Below are 18366 nucleotides of genomic sequence, written 5' to 3' on the forward strand. Positions count from 1 at the left end.
AGACCTCACCAGCTCCAGGACTTCCTATTCATTCTTCCATCATCTCTCCATCCATCTTTTCCTCAGCGAAGTCCCTTTTATTAGTACAACAGAGACCACCTGCTTCTGTATCTGCCTGGGTCAGAGGCCACTGCTGTGCTTCTCCCTTTTCCATGCTCAGAATAGAAGGGAAGGAGAAACTGTCCGGCAAAACTCCTGCTGATTTATCTTTCTGTCATCATCTATGGTGAAGGAATTTGCACCACTTGATGATGATGATGATGATGACGATGCTTTGAGTCTCTGCATGGGTTCCTTAAGATCCCAAAAGCCACAGACCACTCAGCCACTCATTTGTACAATAATTCCTATCTTATTCCTGTGATGAGCCCAACCTGGTCTCCAAGCCTGGCTTTGTCCCTCAACTCTGATCTTCTGGAGAACTTCCTGGCTCCCAGTTCCTCTTGTTTATTTGTTTGTTTGTTTATAATCCTGTATATCAAGGAATGTTATACAACATCCAAAATTGTAATAAAATCAATAAACACAGCCACAAAACATTATTAAATTGTCAAAACATTATTAAAATTGTCAATAATTGGACCATTGTGCTGATACTCTCTGAAATGTTTGGCTGGGAGGAACTGGCATATGCACTGCACTCAGACTCTGAACCCTGTTTCACCACCACCACCCAAACATTGCAAAGCTCATCTCTTTCAAGGTGCCTTGCGTATTGTGCACTTGAACATTTGTGATATAAACCGTTTCTTCTTTTGCAAATGGCTGTGGATGCCTCTGAATGTTTCTGCTGGTATTCATCAGTCCCATGTGCCAAAAGCCAAAAGAATGGAAGGCATGTTGCCAAGATTCATGCCACTCATGCCAGTTGGGAGTTAGTGGTTGAACGAGCTGGTGAGACATACATGATGAATGTACAGAATGCCAAGGGTCTTCACTGAAAGATGCATTGCAAGGAATAGCAATTCCTCTTCAGAATGACAAAAGAACTACTCGCGGACCGTTCCCTGATTCAACTGCATAACAGACACGCAACATGGATAATCAATCCCAGTGAATCCACCCTTTCCACTCATAGGGATTTTTGTCGACATTGTGTGCCTTGATCAACCACACTGGAAACAGACCCTTAGGCAATTGGCCTGATCTCCTGTCCTTCCCTTAATTTGAGCAGGCAAAGGCCCGGGGACTGCAATCAGGAATGCTGGCGATTCTCAAAGACACCGGACTGCATAATTAGCTACAAGGTCAACCCGGCTTAAATCTCAAAGGAACAAGGTTTTCAAAGTAGCTAATCATCCGTTGCTTCAAACTAGTTCTCCAAAAATTATAGTTGTTCATGATGGGACAAATCTTAAGTCCCTTATTTGTGTCAAGTGGAGAAACCGAGGAGTTTTATGTGCTATATAGCTGAAGATGTTCCTTGCTTGCTGGACCTCTTCAGACAACCCAGGTCTACTTGATCCATGTTATTTGGGAATGGCAAATGTTGAGAAGCATATCTGAATCACATTATGAATACTATTGTGCACTAGTGATAGCCAGGGAGGTAGTTTGCTAGTTAGCAGCTGAGTGGAGAAGGACATCTCTGCAATTTTTGGATAACTATCTTGATCCCTTGAGGCGGAGTAGACAGCACCTCTGCTAGCACTTTGTAGCTACCCTTGCTCATGGCTGTACCAGTGCTTGCATGGTGCTGGTTGAGATACTCCCTGCCTCCATCACCACCCCTGACTCAGATAACAATTCACTCTTTCCGGCGGTTATAGCTAGCAAACTGACTCACCAGCACTTACTGGCTGAGAACGTCTCTGTTATCTTGGAGGATTTAAATGAAGCCAATGAAGTTCTACCAGGACATAGGGACCAGCAGGCACTGTACATAGGAAAGAAAGTGAGGACACTGAGGTAAAAATGTTCCATACAAAAGCAATGCAGGTTGAGGGCAGCATTAGGCTTCTGAGTAACTACTACCAAGTGAGGCAACTTAGGAAAATCACCCAGGAGAACATCTCTGGTGTGCTTTTGAAAGTAACTGGTGGCACAAAGCATGTCATGGATAGATCCAGGAAGATTTCCTTTTGCTACAACATGTCGTAAGTCTGTCCCAAACCTACACTGCTCTTGTGCTTTCCATGTTTCCACATGCAGGAGAACTAAGGGTGAATTTCAATGTTTCTCTTTTTAAAAGGGAACTCTTATTACAAAGGTTGAAATTCAGCTCTCTCTGTGTAGATTTAAACCTGTATCTAGCTAGATAATCAATAGCAATATAGATAAAGCTATAGGAATAAAACTCAAGGCTGTTGAAATACAGAGCTGTCAATAGGAGAGAATCTAGAGCAATTACAGGGTCTGAGGAACAGAGAGGCTCTGTGGTCAGCCATTTTAGGTCTTGAGTCTATGAACTGGACTCATTATTCTGAATGATATGTATCACTCGGAGGGCACTTGCAAATATCCCACTATGGTGTACCATACATAGCAATTAAACTCCTCATGTGGTAGACGTTCTAGGCATTTTAAATTGCTCCCGCTTTCCTGTCATATGATAAGCAAACATGAGGGGGGCTTGAAAGGGTGAACCATTGATTCACACCCCACACAATGCTCTCTGGTGGTTAAACCACTTTAGGAATCCCAATTGTGGCTTATATTGCCTAACCACGAATCCGGCATTCATCTTTGACTGTTTTCTCAGCAGCCGTTTAATCAGCTGTGCAGACCCCAGTTTTACCCTCTGGGTACATAACACAGAACAATGAAATATGATAGCAGTCCCAGTGGGTAGTCCGTTCCAGAAGAAGAGTCCTGATGGAGAGGACCAAAGGACCATATTCTCTTCTCACAGTGGCCAACCAGATGCCCATAGGAAGCCCTCAAGCAGCACCTGAGAGCAACAACTTTCTTCCTCCATTGGGGAGGAAAACCTCCCAGCGAGGGGTTTGCAGAGGCATTCTATGGCCATTAAACATTCTTTCAACTATGGAGGGAGTACTTATAACTGCCAGTTTGCACTAATATAAAATGGTTTCATTTTCAAACAAGGCTCTTTCATCAAATAGGACAGCATCTTAAACCTCATCTTTGTTTGAGGCATCTTCAAGCCCGAACAAAAACAATTGCCTTATTTATTTTGAACATAGTCTTCACTCAAATCTTTTTGGGTTGGTTGTTTCATAAGTGGCTCATCTGTTGCTTTGGGGTTTTTTTTGTTAATGCTGTTGTTTTTACAGTGTCTTTGCTTTTTTAATTGTAGATCACTTTGATTTTTCTTTGGAAAAGCAGGGTGCAAATATTTTAATACAGCAAGTAAAAGAGGCATTATTAAAAAGGGCAGCATTCAGAAACTAGTGGGGAAACATTTCAGTCTCCCAGGTCACTCCCTTGTTGACCCCAAAGTCTCCAGTAAAGAGAGCTGAAGCTGCTGACCTAGACTGTCTTAGCAAATTTAATTCTGTGCAAGGCAGACCTAACTGGAAAAGCAGATTTAGCTCCACCTACAATCTAAATTAGCATATCATAGCTAAAAAAACACTATCATCACCAATGGCTAGTGTGGTGTATAGATCACTGTTCTGATCTAGTTCTTGTATACTACCTGTGACCCTCTGGGTATTGTTGCGGTTTCTATCATCAAGTTATGGATCAGTGCCAATACAGCAGTGAAAAATCTGTTGGTAGCAAAAAAAAAAAAAAAAAGAAAAAGAAATGCATGGTTGCCTTTCAGTGAGGTTTTCTTTTTACATATCGAAATGCTGGATAATTTAGTTTGTCACTCATCCCAAATGAGAACTCTCAGGGACAACGGCAGTATTTCATTGAGTGAACACAGGGCCAAGATAATTAGGAATAAAGAGGTGAGCTTCAAGAAGAGTCATCTGTGTAACTTCACTTGCTAAAAGGGAGGGTGGCAGGTAGGAAATCTGCAAAATACCAAGCTTGTCACAAGCCAAGGCCAGCTAAACAGAACAATTAGAATCAACATTTTGCGCGATCTGGGATTTAAGGTCTTCGTACTCTTACCATGTATAGTTAAAACTTATTTTGAAAAATTAATCACACTCGCATGATCCCTTTCCCATTGAACACGCATGGGCAAGATGGAAGAGCATCTGTAATAATTAGATCTCGTTCCATACCCAGATTTGGTTTTGATAAAGCACAGGACAGATCCCCTCAACAAGTAAATATTGTTGTATGTATGTTATGGTATGTATTTCAGCTTTAAAAAAATAGTAACGCCATCAGATGCATGCCTGCTCAGAAGTAAACCCCAGGGAGCTCAACTGATCATTCTCCTAAGCAAATGTTCATAGGAGTCTAGTTTAACAGCATACTCATGTGAATGTCTACTCAGAAGCATGTCTGGCTGAGTTCAGTCGACTTACTCCTAGGCCAGTGGATAGAGGATTTCAGGTTAATGGTACAATCCTATACAGTCATACCTTGGTTTTCAAACAGCATAGTTCTCGAATATTTTGGCTTCCGAATGCCATAAACCCGGAAATGACTGTTCCAGTTTGCGAACTATTTTTGGAAGCTGAATGTCCGACGAACCTTCTGCAGCTTCTGATCAGAAGCTGCACTTTGGTTTTTGAAAGTTTTGGAAGTCGAACGGACTTCTGGAATGGATTCCATTCGACTTCCAAGGTACGACTGTATATGCCTTCTCAGAAAACCCCATTGAGTTAAATGGGAGTTACTCCCTAGTAACTGTCTCTAGGATTACAGCCTGTAATCTAAGTTCTCACATCCTCAGAAAAGAACTTAAGGTGGTGTTGCTTAACTCCCCTCTTCGGAATACTTTAACTAAGACAGTTTCTTACAGAAATGCCACTTCTATGTAGGAAGAGTGCATTGTGTGCCAGAATGTGCGGCAGACTCATATGTGTCTATTTCATGACTATCTCCTGCATGGCTTCCCAACACATTTACACATGGCATGTATGTTTGTCACACATTGTGGCTTTCCTCAAGAGTGTGGTGTGTGCTTAGGAAACTGTGTTGTGGTGTGTTACGTGATCCGAAACTGCACAACGAAACAATTGATTTGTGATTCTCTCTCAGTGAATGATGAAAAAATAAATAAATTCTGGAGCGGCTTTAATTTTGGGAGAGTGAATGCTAGAAAAGCTGGATGTAATGAAAACTGGTTTATTTAGCAGTGCAATGGATTTGCTCTTGTGGGGTACAGAAACAGGCCCCAGTGCCAAAGTGCCAGCAGACGTCCTTGATCTACTTATGGTTTTATTTGCGTGTGTAGGTCCCCAGGCCACCCCTCAAATAACTTCACACATAACACATAATTTAGTTTTGGTTTTGGGGCACTATTTTGGCCACAACTTTATTAAAATACAAAATCAGTGAGTGGTTGTTTAGACATTGGTTATGACTATCTGTCCCCCCGTCTGGGACAGAACTGACATCCTGAGGTCCAATCGGTAGCCAGTAGAAGGGAAAGTCAAACTTGGGGGTCATTTGAGCTAAGCGTCGGATCCACGCCACTCACCCCAGCAGCTCCCCGAAAGCTTGCCGGCCCAGGTCCTATGACAAGGATTCCCATGACATGGATTGGGCAGCCCTGGTCCCATGACAGGGACTGGACGAAATCATGGCAAGCCCCAGGATTCCTTTAACGGAATTCCCTTCAGCGCAATGGGAGGGGCAGGCACGGCCTATCCTGACCCCTCCACCACCAGCATATTATAACCAATGCCTAACCGCACCCTTACAAGTTGTGATGAATTGCTGAGTAGTAGGCAAAAACCAAATGGCACAGTCAATCACCAAACGGCAAAATTCCTATTAGGCCCCTGTGCCAAGGCAGATGACCCCATGACAGGCAACGCAAGGTCAACCGGAAAAGAGGGAGGGCGGGCGGGTGATCCGATGCACTCTGCAAAGAGAAAGAGAAACCAGAGTGCACCAATATTTAAGACTATGGTCCCACCCACCCAATTTGCAACATACAATTTGCCCCAGCAACCCGGTTACCCAATCATGATGCCAGGCAACAACTATTAACCTGCCTGGCAACAAGAGGCCTGGCCTGGTGGCCCACACCGCAACACGTGCTCTCATTTATTGGAGAACACACTTTATTGGAGAACACGCTTTTTAAGATAGTGCAGCAGTCATCACACACACACACACACACAGAGAGAGAGAGAGAGAGAGAGAGAGAGAGAGAGAGAGGACAAAAGCCAATTTCATAGCATCTTCCTGATGCTCCAAATGGGAGAATTGATTTAATGCTTTGATCGCTCACTAATTTGCATTTGCCTTTGTGGCCAATCACAAGCTAAAGAAACCAAAGAAAGAGAAGGCAGTACCAATAACAGGGAAATAAGTAGGGGGGGGGATGAAACCCCATGGGGTGCACAAAAATAAATATTTTATTTATTCAAAGTGCACTTTGAATTAAAATTCTTTGGGGGTACTTTGAAAGCATGCCATTATGTGGTGTAATTCTGTTAGGACAACAAGAGAACGCAGCGGCGAGCTTTTAAAATGTGCATTGGGCCAATAAAATCTCTCTTTCCTTGTGCACCCTTGGGATTTCATCTCCCTCCCCGCTCTTTTTCTTTTTCTTTCAAGTCTTGCTAATGCCAGAATATCCATTAACATTTACTGGGGCTTTCCTGTACATCCACATAATTCCACTGGTCTCAGTTGCTATGATTACTTTAAAATGTATTCTGCTTTCCTTGGTCCAAAATCAGTTGGAGACATCAGAAGCTGGAAACTCTGCTGTGCTGCACAGCCTGTAATATAGTATGTGCTAACACAGCCCTAATTTTATTTTCCACATTTTGATCCTCTCATTCTACCTAGCTCAGCAAGTATAGACACCCCCACTCCTCCCTGCCCAACCCGAAATTAACTCACTCTGGCAATGAGTGATCTCACATTAAATACAGCAATGCCCCAAAGATTCCACTCCCTGAGAAATGGCGAACACATTAAGAGCACTTCCATAGCTTCCAAGTTCACTTCAGCGGAGTTGCTTTGGGCAGAGATGGCAGTGAGAGAGGGTCAGATGCGTTTAGGGTGGCCCTTTACAGACAGTTCTCTATTGGAAAAGCATTTCTTTGAAAACAAAGCAGAATAAGAAGGGTGAAAAGGAACCTTGAGGTTGGTCATCAACAGTGATCACCCGGCCACAGTCTTCCCCACGATGGTGAGATGTACAGAATTTCTATTTAAATTATAGTGATTCTCAGTTTGCATCTATACACGTTTTGTGCACATCTATGCTCAAGAAAGGTACAAAATTAGCGCTGCAATTCTCAGAGTGGTTAACAGTCAGTCCCTCTTCCTGGGGGACTCTGGGAATTGTGGTGAAGGCAATAAGGGTATCCAAATGACTCTACACACCCTTAACAAACTACAGTTCCCAGGATTCTTTGGGAGAAGCTGTTACTGTTTAAAGTGTCAGGATAAGACCTGAGATAGCTCTGTCGGTAGAGCGTGAGACTCTTAATTCCAGGGTCCTGAGTTCATGCCCCACTTTGGACAATTCTATGATTTTTATATATAGTGCAATTGGGGCTTGTGTGTGAAGGACATATTCCCACATTATTAGTGTGTGTGGCTGGATGTGGCTTTTGCAGGGGTGCTGGGTGGAGTTATGAGGAATATTTTGTGTCTTGTATTTCTAGTCATCGGGATTTCCCCCTCCCCAAGCAAAGCATCCCCCCACTTTCAGCTGCCTGTTGTGTAAGCACCCTAATAATTCGGAAAGCCCAAGCGAGGAATTGAATTAGCAGGCCTAAGCACAATGGTATTATTCACACCCTGTTGAGATAGCATATGATTTATTAGGAGACCACTTTACTGGGTAAAATCATGTGTTCTATTATTCTGAAATAGAGTTTTCCCATGTAAAGTCCTTGAACACAGAAGAGTTGTTTTGTTAAATCCACATTAGTGTGACAGTTATTAGATGTAAGGCTTGGGTCCCTTTTCACATGGCGAAGGAATTCTTAAATAACTGGGAACGGAGCCAAGGGGTCATTGCTGATGTGGAAATAATACTCCATTCACTTCAATGGGAGACGTAGATCTCAATGAACCTTTCTCTTTCCAAGGATCTGCTCCCTTCATTGAAATATATATGACACCCTGCATGCACAAGAGCTACACATGTGTGTCAAAGCCCACGTGGAGCTCTGCAATGGAGCATCAGAATTGTACTGGAGCATTAGGAAAACTGATATGAGTCATACCTAAGGGCTGAGTCACTGTGAAAAGAATTTTATTATTTGTTGCTTGAATCAATAAGCATTCCTGAAGCGTCCACCTTATCTGATCATCTTTCTGAAGCTGTATTGGGTGATCTCTTCTGTTTAGATCATGTGGCCTTGTCTGAGATCTTGTTACTGAATCTGTTTCTTTCCAGTCTCTGTATTCCCCTGATGGGAGTTTTCTTCTGCAGCTACCTGGTAGAAGATGCAGAACTTATTCTGGGCCTGGCAAGAGATGCAGCCTCTGACATACCCTTCAACATTTCTCCAATGGAAATAGGGAACCTCCTATTCCAACCTATATAAAAACATAATAAAACATTAAACATTAAAAAACTTCCCTATACAGTGGTACCTCGGGTTACATACGCTTCAGGTTACAGACTCCGCTAACCCAGAAATAGTACTTCAGGTTAAGAACTTTGCTTCAGGATAAGAACAGAAATAGTGCTCCAGTGGCGCAGCGGCAGCAGGAGGCCCCATTAGCTAAAGTGGTGCTTCAGGTTAAGAACAGTTTCAGGTTAAGAACGGACCTCCGGAATGAATTAAATACTTAACCTGAGGTACCACTGTACAGGGTTACCTTCAGAAGTCTCCTAAAGGCTCTATAGTTACTTATCTCTTTGGCTCGGTGTGTGTGTGTGTGGGTTTCCACATAGCTCCATATCCTCCAACATTTCTCCGATGACAATCCTAAGGAAAAGCGGGACATTCTGGGATCAAATCAGAAACTGGGGCGGCTTCTGTAACTTCAGGGCTGTCTCTGGAAAATAGGGGCACTTGGAGAGGTTCAATGTGAACACATCTATTGGGCAGATTTATTGAGTAGCTCTCAGGTGGGCCTTTGCCCACCCTTGTTTACTTTGCCCACATTTCCCTCCAGTCTTCCGCTTGATCCCTCCTCACATTTCTTTCCACTGTGCTTCTTTCCTGACAACAGCAGATCCTGGAGCGCCGGCGAATCCAGCAGTTGCAAATGTACCGGGCTCAGATGGCTGCAGTTGGCATGGCGCAATTGGACAGACGCCAGCCCATTGCCAGGACACAGTCTTCCCCAGCGACTCCTGCATTACCTCACCCAGCGGCGGATCAGCCTGTAGCTCATAGCTTCATGACTGGTAGGACTCCCTGAAGGCTCTGCTTAACAGGCAGAGTAAATGCACGCTTCATGTAGGATCAATTGATTTAAATGCCACAAATGCCTCTCGTAGCCGCAGCAATGCACTCATTTCTAACCTCAATCCTACTGGACTTTATGATGCTTTATTGGCTGCCAGTCAACGAGTGCAGCTGATAAGAGATAATATTCACACACTCATAAATTAATACCGTTGACTTGGCTCCATAACTTGAGCAACAGGTGCATTTCGGTTCCCTCCCCAACTCATGTCATTTCCTCCCCCCCCCTTTCGTTTCTTTCTCCCTCCCTCCATGTTGCCTCTTTTTTGCCTCTGTTGAGACCACCACCAAGTTGAAACAAGACCCTTACGAAATTGCGTGACTGGGGTATATATAACGCTGAGGCTCATCGTTCGCCTCCAGTAGGAATGCCACTCGCTGATGCGGAAGGTGTTGTTCTTCACTGTGACAAGCAAATGCACAATCGAGACACAAATGACCTGATCAGTTATGGGCAAGGGATACCTGCTTTCAGCAAAGGCTGATTAGCATGTGCTTGTGGTATTTGTAGGTGATTGCTGGCGCATGTGCTCTTTGAATTACAGAGAGATAAGAAGGGGGCTTCAGGGTGTGCGGGTGGGTTTTCCCTCCCCCCAACGACATCTCACACTCTCCCTTTTATCCAAATGTATCAGAGATTAAAGTCCACTAAATTTCAGCCATAATAGAAAGTTGATACTTTTGCAAACAAAAAAAGGACAATTTCCATAATGAGGAATGATATTTGAAATGTATTTGGGTTGCATTTGGGCTATAATTATTGTTACGGGTTTGTTTTGATTTTAGCTATTCATTTTGTGCTTTTATCCTTTATTTTTATCTTGTGAACTGCCCTGCGATCTTCAGACGAAGGACGTCATATAAATTTAATGAATAATAATTATAATTACAAAATAGCAACGTTTACTGGATTCTTAAAGCCTGTTTGATTTTTTTCTTGACTTTCTTCACATCCCACTGTGGGTTCACTTTAATGGACCTGATATTGAGCTTTTAGAAATCTCTTAATCCTCCCGTTAAGGCTTTCAACTAAGGCCATACAGGCACGCTCTCCATGCTCCAAATGTCAACACTGAGCCACTGACAGCAAAGGCAGAGGAATTTGTGTGGCTTGTGCCCGGCTTGTGGGACTTTCCTTTCACAGAGTCTCATGCAAAGCCAAGGGGTGCTTATTTGTTTGTTTGTTTGTTTATTAAATATATATCCCACCCTTCCTCCCAACGGAGCCCGGAGTATGTCAGGGACTAACAGGACAGTGATGAGTGTGTACCAGGGACTGGAGTCTGACCTGTACCCACCAGGAGGAAAGAATAGAGGCAGGGGAAGCTTCAGAGCTGGATGAAGAGAAGGAAGAAGAAGAGGCAGACCAGGCCAGTGAATGGCCGGGTGCTGCCCCACTTCCCCTGCCCCACTGTCTCCCAGAACCAGGAAAGAACTGAAACAGAAAGCACAGAGGCAACTTCCACTCAGGTGCTGTCTCAGGCTACATGTGCACAACCCGTCAGGGGAAGGTGCATAAATGGATGAATGGTCCCCTGATGCTACAATTGCTTCACAGAGCACAAATCTGGGAATAGCTGTCTAGACGCCAGATTGGTGTGTGCAGGTCTCCAGAGCTGTAGAAACGAGTGTAAGTGTTATCTTTGATAAGTTAACTCTCTGCTGTGTGTGTTCCTTTGGGCAGGGTGGCAAACACGTCTGTTGTTTAAAAAATACAATTAAAAATGAAGCAAAAGCATACTGTGAGCATTTAGAAATTGTTAGAAGCACCTAAAAACAATGCATTAAAAACAGATAGGTGTGCTCTAGACAGGGCTGTCGAAGCAGTGGGGCTTTTGGTGGGCATATGAAAGAGTTCAGTGAGGGTCACAGGGAGTTCTGAAGCACAAATGCTGCCACACTAAAGAACTTTGTGTGACAGTACTAGACGTGCAAGTTTCGCAGATCAAAGTGATTGAATTGGCAGGTATGGGGCCAAGGCCTTACGTGAACCGGTCGCAAGCTGTTAAGGGCTTTATATACAGGCAACCCTTGATTTCCATTCCGGGTCATCGCAAGTGAATGATGGAGCACACATAAGCCCATTCCACCCCCTTTTCTGGCCACTTCTGGGTCACCATGATGCCACAAGTCAAGGTGAGCAGTACCCAAGGCAAGTCAAATTATTTTGGTAACTGAAAAAGAAAATTCTGCAAGCACCTCTCCCATACCTCAGTAATAAAAATGCAACAGTAATACATTGAGTAGCTAGGAGCAGAGGAAACAGACTTATACTGAGTCAGACCATTGGCCATCAAGCTCAGTATTGCATACACTGATTGGCTGTGGATCTCCAGGGTTTCAGACTGGAGAATTGTGGGATGTGATACATAAGTAGCAGTCAAGTACAACATTCCCTGCTTTCCTAGAGTGGACATGCAAGGGGATTTTGGGACCAGCCAGTCAAAAACTTCCTGCCTCCCTGAACATTCCCACAAGTCTCTCCCAGCCCTACCTTGAGATGCTGGGGACTAAACCCAGGACGTTCCGCGTGAGCTACAGCCCCTCTGCTGCCTTGTCATGGCACCCATTTCACAGCAGATAGTCTGACCGCTTTCTGAGACTGATGTCCAGCTTTTCACTTGGGCAGGCAAGGGAGAAGTTTGGGATCCTTCCCTGCTCTATATTTCATCGCCCCGTTCAGTGAACGTTCATAAAGGTTGTCACCCACTGCGAGCCTTAAGGATAATAAAAAGTGATGCATTTGAAATACATGTATATTTCTCTCTGGAGGTCAATTTCCACCCTGACATCTGCGGAGGCAAGTTCGTGATTTACAGGACTGCAATTAGATGAGCATCTGACTCAAAGCAGGAGCAGGGTTTTGCAGAAAGAGGAAAAGAGCAAGTGAAAATATTGGATCTTCTGATTTCAGTGGGGAATTTTGCCACTGGCTTCAATGAAGACAACATTCCAGGCTGAATAATTATCTCCCACTAACATTCCACAGCAGCTAGCAATTGAAAACATTTGTCTCTTCTCTCTTTACTTTGGGGGTGGGAGCTGTAGCCTTGGCTGGATTGTGTTAGGGAATCCTACTGTCTATTTTTAGAAGGCAACTCTGTTGCTGTGTTGTGGTACTGTAGCACACGTGCTGCGTGACCCGCAGCTGCAGAAGTGAATTATTTGCACATCCTAAATCAATTTAGATGTTTGAAGTGAATGAAGAAGGAAAGGGGGGGGGACCCATTCAGATTTCATTTTTTTGAAACCAAGAAACTCTTCATCAGACACGATGCAGTTAGAAGAACAAATATATTACTGTCAAACAGTCTGAGCTGAACGTTTCTGACAAAGGCCAAAAAATGCAGCATTTTCTATTTTATTTTTACTGGATTCAAACAGAATTAACGATCCTTTGAGGCAAAAGATTTATACGATCTGAAGAGAAACCAGAGTTAAGTCGGGAGAGTCCTCAGAATGATTGAATTGCACCCTAAGAGACTGGGAAAGGTTTGTGAAACTTCTTTGCCACATGTAGTTGGCCCTCTGTTGCTTACTGAGAAGGCAAATGGTTAGGCATTTGTTTGTTTGTTTGTTGTGTGTTTTTATATACTTCTGTTCATCATAAAATCTCAGGGCAGTCCACAAGATAAAAATGCAAGGTAAATGCACAAATAAATGGTTAAAACCAAAATAATAACACCCCCTTCCCACAAATAAATTTAAAAGGCTATAGAACGTTAATCAGTCCAAGGCCTGGTTGAAGAGGAATGTTTTCGCTGGCACCTAAAAAGATATCATGAAGGCGCCAAACGAACCTCTCTCAGAAGAGCACTCCACAAACTGGGAGCCACTGCAGAAAAGGCCTGCTCTCATTGCCAGCCTCTGGACTTCTCATGGAGGTGGCACGTGAAGAAGGGCCTCAGAAGAGGAACAGAGAGTCTGGGTCGGTTTATATAGGGAGAGGCGGTCCTTGAGAATGTACTTATCATTTCTTGTTATATTGTCTTTATGCTGAAGGTGTTGCGTACGACACGCTAATGTTGAAGCACCAGTGCATGTGTGGAAATTACAGCAACCACCCTGAGCACGCTGGAAGAATACAAAGCATCTGGTCGAGGCTGCAAGAAAGTGGCTTGCTAAACAAGTGTGAGGTAATCAAAAACATGGCCACCCAGATAGGTTTGATGTTAAGAGATGCAATATTATTAGCGTGTGTTTCTGTTCCTTCTGTAAGCACCAAGCAGCTAGCCCTGTAAATATCCCTTGTGCTTCATGATAAAAAAATAAATAAACTATGGACTCATAGTGGATCATAATATCCACATACAAAAAATGACAGATTAAGTTATTTTTCCCCTTTTGTGACTCCATCCATGATGTATAGCTTCCATTTGAACTCTGAGGCATACACATCTTATTTGTGGGGGCACCACAAATTTTCAGCATAAAATTATTTGGGGGGACATAGGTTTTAATAATAATAATAATAACAACAACAACTTCCCTCTTTCCTTTGCACAAGGGAGTGAACAAGTGCATACACACCACAAATTTAAAATGAGAATCTTCCTCAAAATTATAATTCCCAGCACCCTTTAATGAACTACAACTCCCATGAATATTTTGGGGAAAGTAACATGCTTTACATGTATTGTGTAACTGTAGCTTTTTGTTATGTCAAAAATGGGACATTATGGTGAACTGTTTCAAAACAAGATGTGATATGAACCCATGGTTTAAAGTTGGCTACCCTTGGCTTGTTTGGAGCCATTAACCATAGTCCCCCACCAGTTTAATCACAATGGGAAATTGTACTTCAGTGCTTTCTGACTTGTTTCCCAGTTCACATGAAGGGAAGAGCAAAGCAGCTGCAGGTGGGGTGTATGAGGCTCATTGATACCTTGGCCAGGATGTATCATCTAAATGCAGCCATTTTAAATGATGGAGCTGAGCCTTTCCTGATGTAAGACTGAGGAACCAGCAGGCCTCTAATGTATTGCTAGATCGAGATGCTGTTGGATTGGGGTCTCCTTCTATAGAACCCCCAAACACTTAACCCAGTTGCTGTGAGCCAGTTAGATTAGCAAAATGTCTATAGTGGGTAACTATAGGAAGGAAATAATCTTTAGGTAAAGGTAAAGGGACCCCTGGCCGTTAGGTCCATTCGCGGATGACTCTGGGATTGCGGCACTCATCTTGCTTTACTGGCCGAGGGAGCCGGCGTACAGCTTCTGGGTCATGTGGCCAGCATGGCAAACCAGAGCAGCGCACGGAAACACCATTTACCTTCCTGCCGGAGCGGTACCTATTTATCTACTTGCACTTTAATGTGCTTTCAAACTGCTAGGTTGGCAGGAGCTGGGACCGAGCAACGGAAGCTCCAACCTTCTGATCAGCAAGCCCTAGGCTCTGTGGTTTAGACCATAGCAGATAACAAACTGATTGATTGATTAAGGTTTATGTGCCTTTTTTCCACAATGAGTTGTGCTGCAAACATTCAAAACGTCAAAATACAAATTTATGAAAAACGCAGAGCGTGCCCTTAAATTCAAAAATGACAAAAACCAAAAAATTAACAAACACAGAATAAATTCAGTTATATATATATATATTTAAAGTAGTACATAAATATTTAAGTACAAAGTATTTAAGTGCATATATACAAAGCAAATGGAAGGTTTGACAATCAAGTGTCTGGTATTGGTTTTTCTGCCTTCTATTGAGTCTGGCTTAAATATTGTTCAGAGGGGAGGGGTCCTCTCACCAGACTGGATGACATACAGCTGACTCCCATATCCTGGCTCCAGAGAAGGTTGGCAGCAACGAAAGGCAAATGCTGAGGAGGTCAGTGGCAATCAGTCTCTCCCCCAGCTTCCAGGAAGTACCAACTGCTGGCACAGGTCTTATTGCATCTAAAAGTGTGGTGCATTGGCTTCTATGAATGCAACTCCTTTGTATAATGTTTTCGCTCCAGGAGTGTTACATTTTGTATAAGTCATTCATTTTATCGTTTGGGATAAATAACTATAAGTAAACTGTTACTGCAGTTCATGGTGCTGCTGCCTAAATTCAACCAGACTAGGTTAGATTTGACAGAAGCTAAGGAGAGGACTGTGATTATTCAGACAGAGATAGAAGAAGGATTGTGTTTCCACTTAGAATCCATCGAAAAATTGGACAACCTCAAACAATCTAGGAGCGTTGTTCTCATCACCGGATAAACGCTGTGAACTGAAAATATTCTGATTCTCTCTTAAGTCAATCATCAGGCTGTCATAAAGGTCATACTCAGTTCCCATAAGAAATGTATTGGCAGTAAAATAATGATAGGATGGATATTGGGTGAAGCAAGCCAAGCTTTATAATGCCACATTCTTTACATGCAATCCAAGTTACATTTATTCTGAGCATTATTTTGATGTCTGTACTGATCAAAGCTTGATCATACATTTGCATCTGATTGAGCTGGTAGAACTTTCCATCCAACTTTTCAAAGCCTTGGGAAAAAATGACAGAGAGCTGGTTTTTCCAGGTGCTAGATCTATGGGTTCACTACGCTTTTATTTATGGGGCTCGTAAAGAATGAGTGCTGGGCTTGGCTTTCTGACATCCTGAAACACAAGGCAGGAGCCTAGGATTTGAGCAACCTTGTGAAAATAGGAGATTGGTGCAATCACACACACACACATTTGATCTTGGTGGCTCCTGTGTTTAGCAGTGCAAGTCGTAATCCTCTGCCTTCTGCTACCCAGTGAAGCTTGAACCCATTCACACATAGCTACCTATGTGTATCCTCCCAGCCTTTTTGTCTGTTCCATCCACCACCTCCACCACCCCAATTCCCTCAGCAACCTGGTCCCACCAGCTACACCAATCTTCGTCTTGTGGCCTCTACATGGAAGCTGTTCCAAATGCTTCCATTTGATATTGTGGGCTGTGGTGTATACCTCTACTTGCTGAAGATCTGTGGTTTAAAATCACCATGCCAGTCCTATGAATGTGTGATAAAGGTGTGGAAAATGCCCAACACAAGGTGGAATGTGGTTAAATGACATCTTCTGGAGAATGCACCACATGGAGATAGTTTTTGACACTCTACATAGGGGCCATGATGTTTAAATCAGCACAGGAGCCTGGGACCGATGGGCTACTGCTTCTTCCCTATTCATACTCATCTTCATGTCCTGGCCTCTCGCTTTCCTTTGTTTCTTTATGAAACTTTTATTGTTTCACTATTCCCTGCTACTTCTGTGGCCTACAAAAACATGCACTGGGAAAGAAAGGGCCCATTTTCTGTTCTATGTAGCTAAAGGGTAGGCTCTACACAGAGTTGCCCTGTGATCATCTAGAGGTGTTTCTCTGCTGTATCACTTACCATAAAACCAACTGTTCATATATGTGCTGACAGTATATGTATTGCAGATATTAATATTGCACAGTTTGAAGTGTCTGGATGCATAAAATCTGATTCCTTCTGGAAATGAAACATTGCCCAGACCAATTAAATATTATTCAAAACTTTACTTGCAGAACTTTCTTCATAACAAAATTAAAACATCAAATGATACATCCAAACAGTTCCATAAGACATACACCAGTAAAATGCACAGGCTCAGCATCTTACAAAATATGAAATAATTCCAAACAGTTCCTAGAAGCAAAGGTCTGCATTCCAGCCTGCATCAGGCTGCTTACCTGTAGAGATTCACTTACATCCTTCTTCCACAAAGTCTAGGAACAAAGACACCCTTCCAAGATGGTGATTTTGAATTCAGTAGCCTTCCATGTGATCTAAAGTTTAACACTCAAGTGTTAGCTACTAGAGAATGACAACAGTTAATTATCCACTTAGTTAAAGCTCAGAGAGCCCATCCTTGGCCTGAATATAGCCCCATGGAAATTCCCCATGTTAAAGCCTTCATTAATGTACATAGCCATTCACCATTTCAGTGTCAAATAATAATTATACTTAGCAAAATGCACTAGGAAGCACAAGCACACATGCAGCAAACACACAACTTCCTCCCTGTGCCTTGTCACATATCCCTACGTATTAGGATGTGACGAGATATATTTTTGGTTAGCCTGGACTTCCAATGGGATAGGCGCTGCAGTGAGCCATCCTTAAAATATACAATGTGAAAACCATGATGCTCTTGTGAGCATTAAAAAAGAATTAGATGAGGGTTGCAGTCCCTAAGCATATTTAGCAGGAAGCAAATCCCCCTGAACTCAGTGGGACTTTGGTCTGGGTAAACATGTTGAGGATTGGACTGCAAATCATTCAAAAGGTCTTTTAAAATTTAAAACAACAGTCTAGCTGTTGTTCTTATCTCCTTAAGTACAGTGAGGTTTATGGTACTTCAGTGTGTCTGGACTAATAGACAAAAGTGCTACAATGACTAATAATTACCCCAGCCTCTTAAATATTTTAATTAGCTTTCTTATAGAATACACAACCCTCAGTGGAAATGGAAGGGGTCTTCCACAGTACTGGCCACCTGGGGTTTCTTCGTTGATTTGCTATGCAGTCATCTGAAGCCCATTCCAGGAAAAACATTTATATTATACCACATCCCCTTTGCCTTCCTTCAAGAAAATACATACATACAACTTTTAGGAGAGCAAGAGAACGTTATCAATCACCTGACGTATGAAGAACACTGTAGCTTTGTTTGTTATTTAAGCAGCCCCAGAAGAACCATTTATTGTCTTCACAAAGTAACATTGTGTTCTCAACTTTAGGCAACTGTGCCTCAGACATCTTTCCTCAGCTGTGAGTTCTCTTAGAGTTCTGGGAGAGGTGGAGAAATCAGTTATTTAAAACCCCATTGTGAAGTTCTTTAGACTGTGAAGCTAAAGTACCGTATTAAGTTGGAAAGAAATTTCACTGAAATGAGAGTCTATGCTAACCTTTCAACCAAAGCATATTTTGAAGTAAACTGAGGGGTGC

The 18366-nt window shown here is 42.8% G+C and overlaps 1 protein-coding gene and 1 long non-coding RNA gene across 5 annotated transcripts in view; one reads left to right on the plus strand and one right to left on the minus strand.

Moving 5' to 3' along the window:
• Nucleotides 1-18366, plus strand: part of HDAC9 (histone deacetylase 9) — a 428850-nt gene that overhangs the window by 276591 nt on the left and 133893 nt on the right. For all 4 annotated transcript variants that reach the window (XM_083467863.1, XM_083467859.1, XM_083467860.1 and 1 more), the window contains 2 exons: nucleotides 9190-9367; nucleotides 13431-13564. In XM_083467863.1, the coding sequence (XP_083323989.1) occupies nucleotides 9190-9367; nucleotides 13431-13564 (312 nt within the window). The remainder of the gene's footprint in view (nucleotides 1-9189; nucleotides 9368-13430; nucleotides 13565-18366) is intronic.
• LOC310690124 lies at nucleotides 8372-15265 on the minus strand. Its single transcript, XR_014517926.1, has 2 exons — nucleotides 15178-15265; nucleotides 8372-8547 (listed from the first exon to the last, which is right to left on the minus strand). It is a non-coding gene; the product is annotated as an uncharacterized lncRNA (long non-coding RNA).

This window comes from Podarcis liolepis, assembly GCF_965112155.1.
Source record: "Podarcis liolepis genome assembly, chromosome: 12".
Taxonomy (NCBI): Eukaryota; Metazoa; Chordata; class Lepidosauria; order Squamata; family Lacertidae; genus Podarcis; species Podarcis liolepis.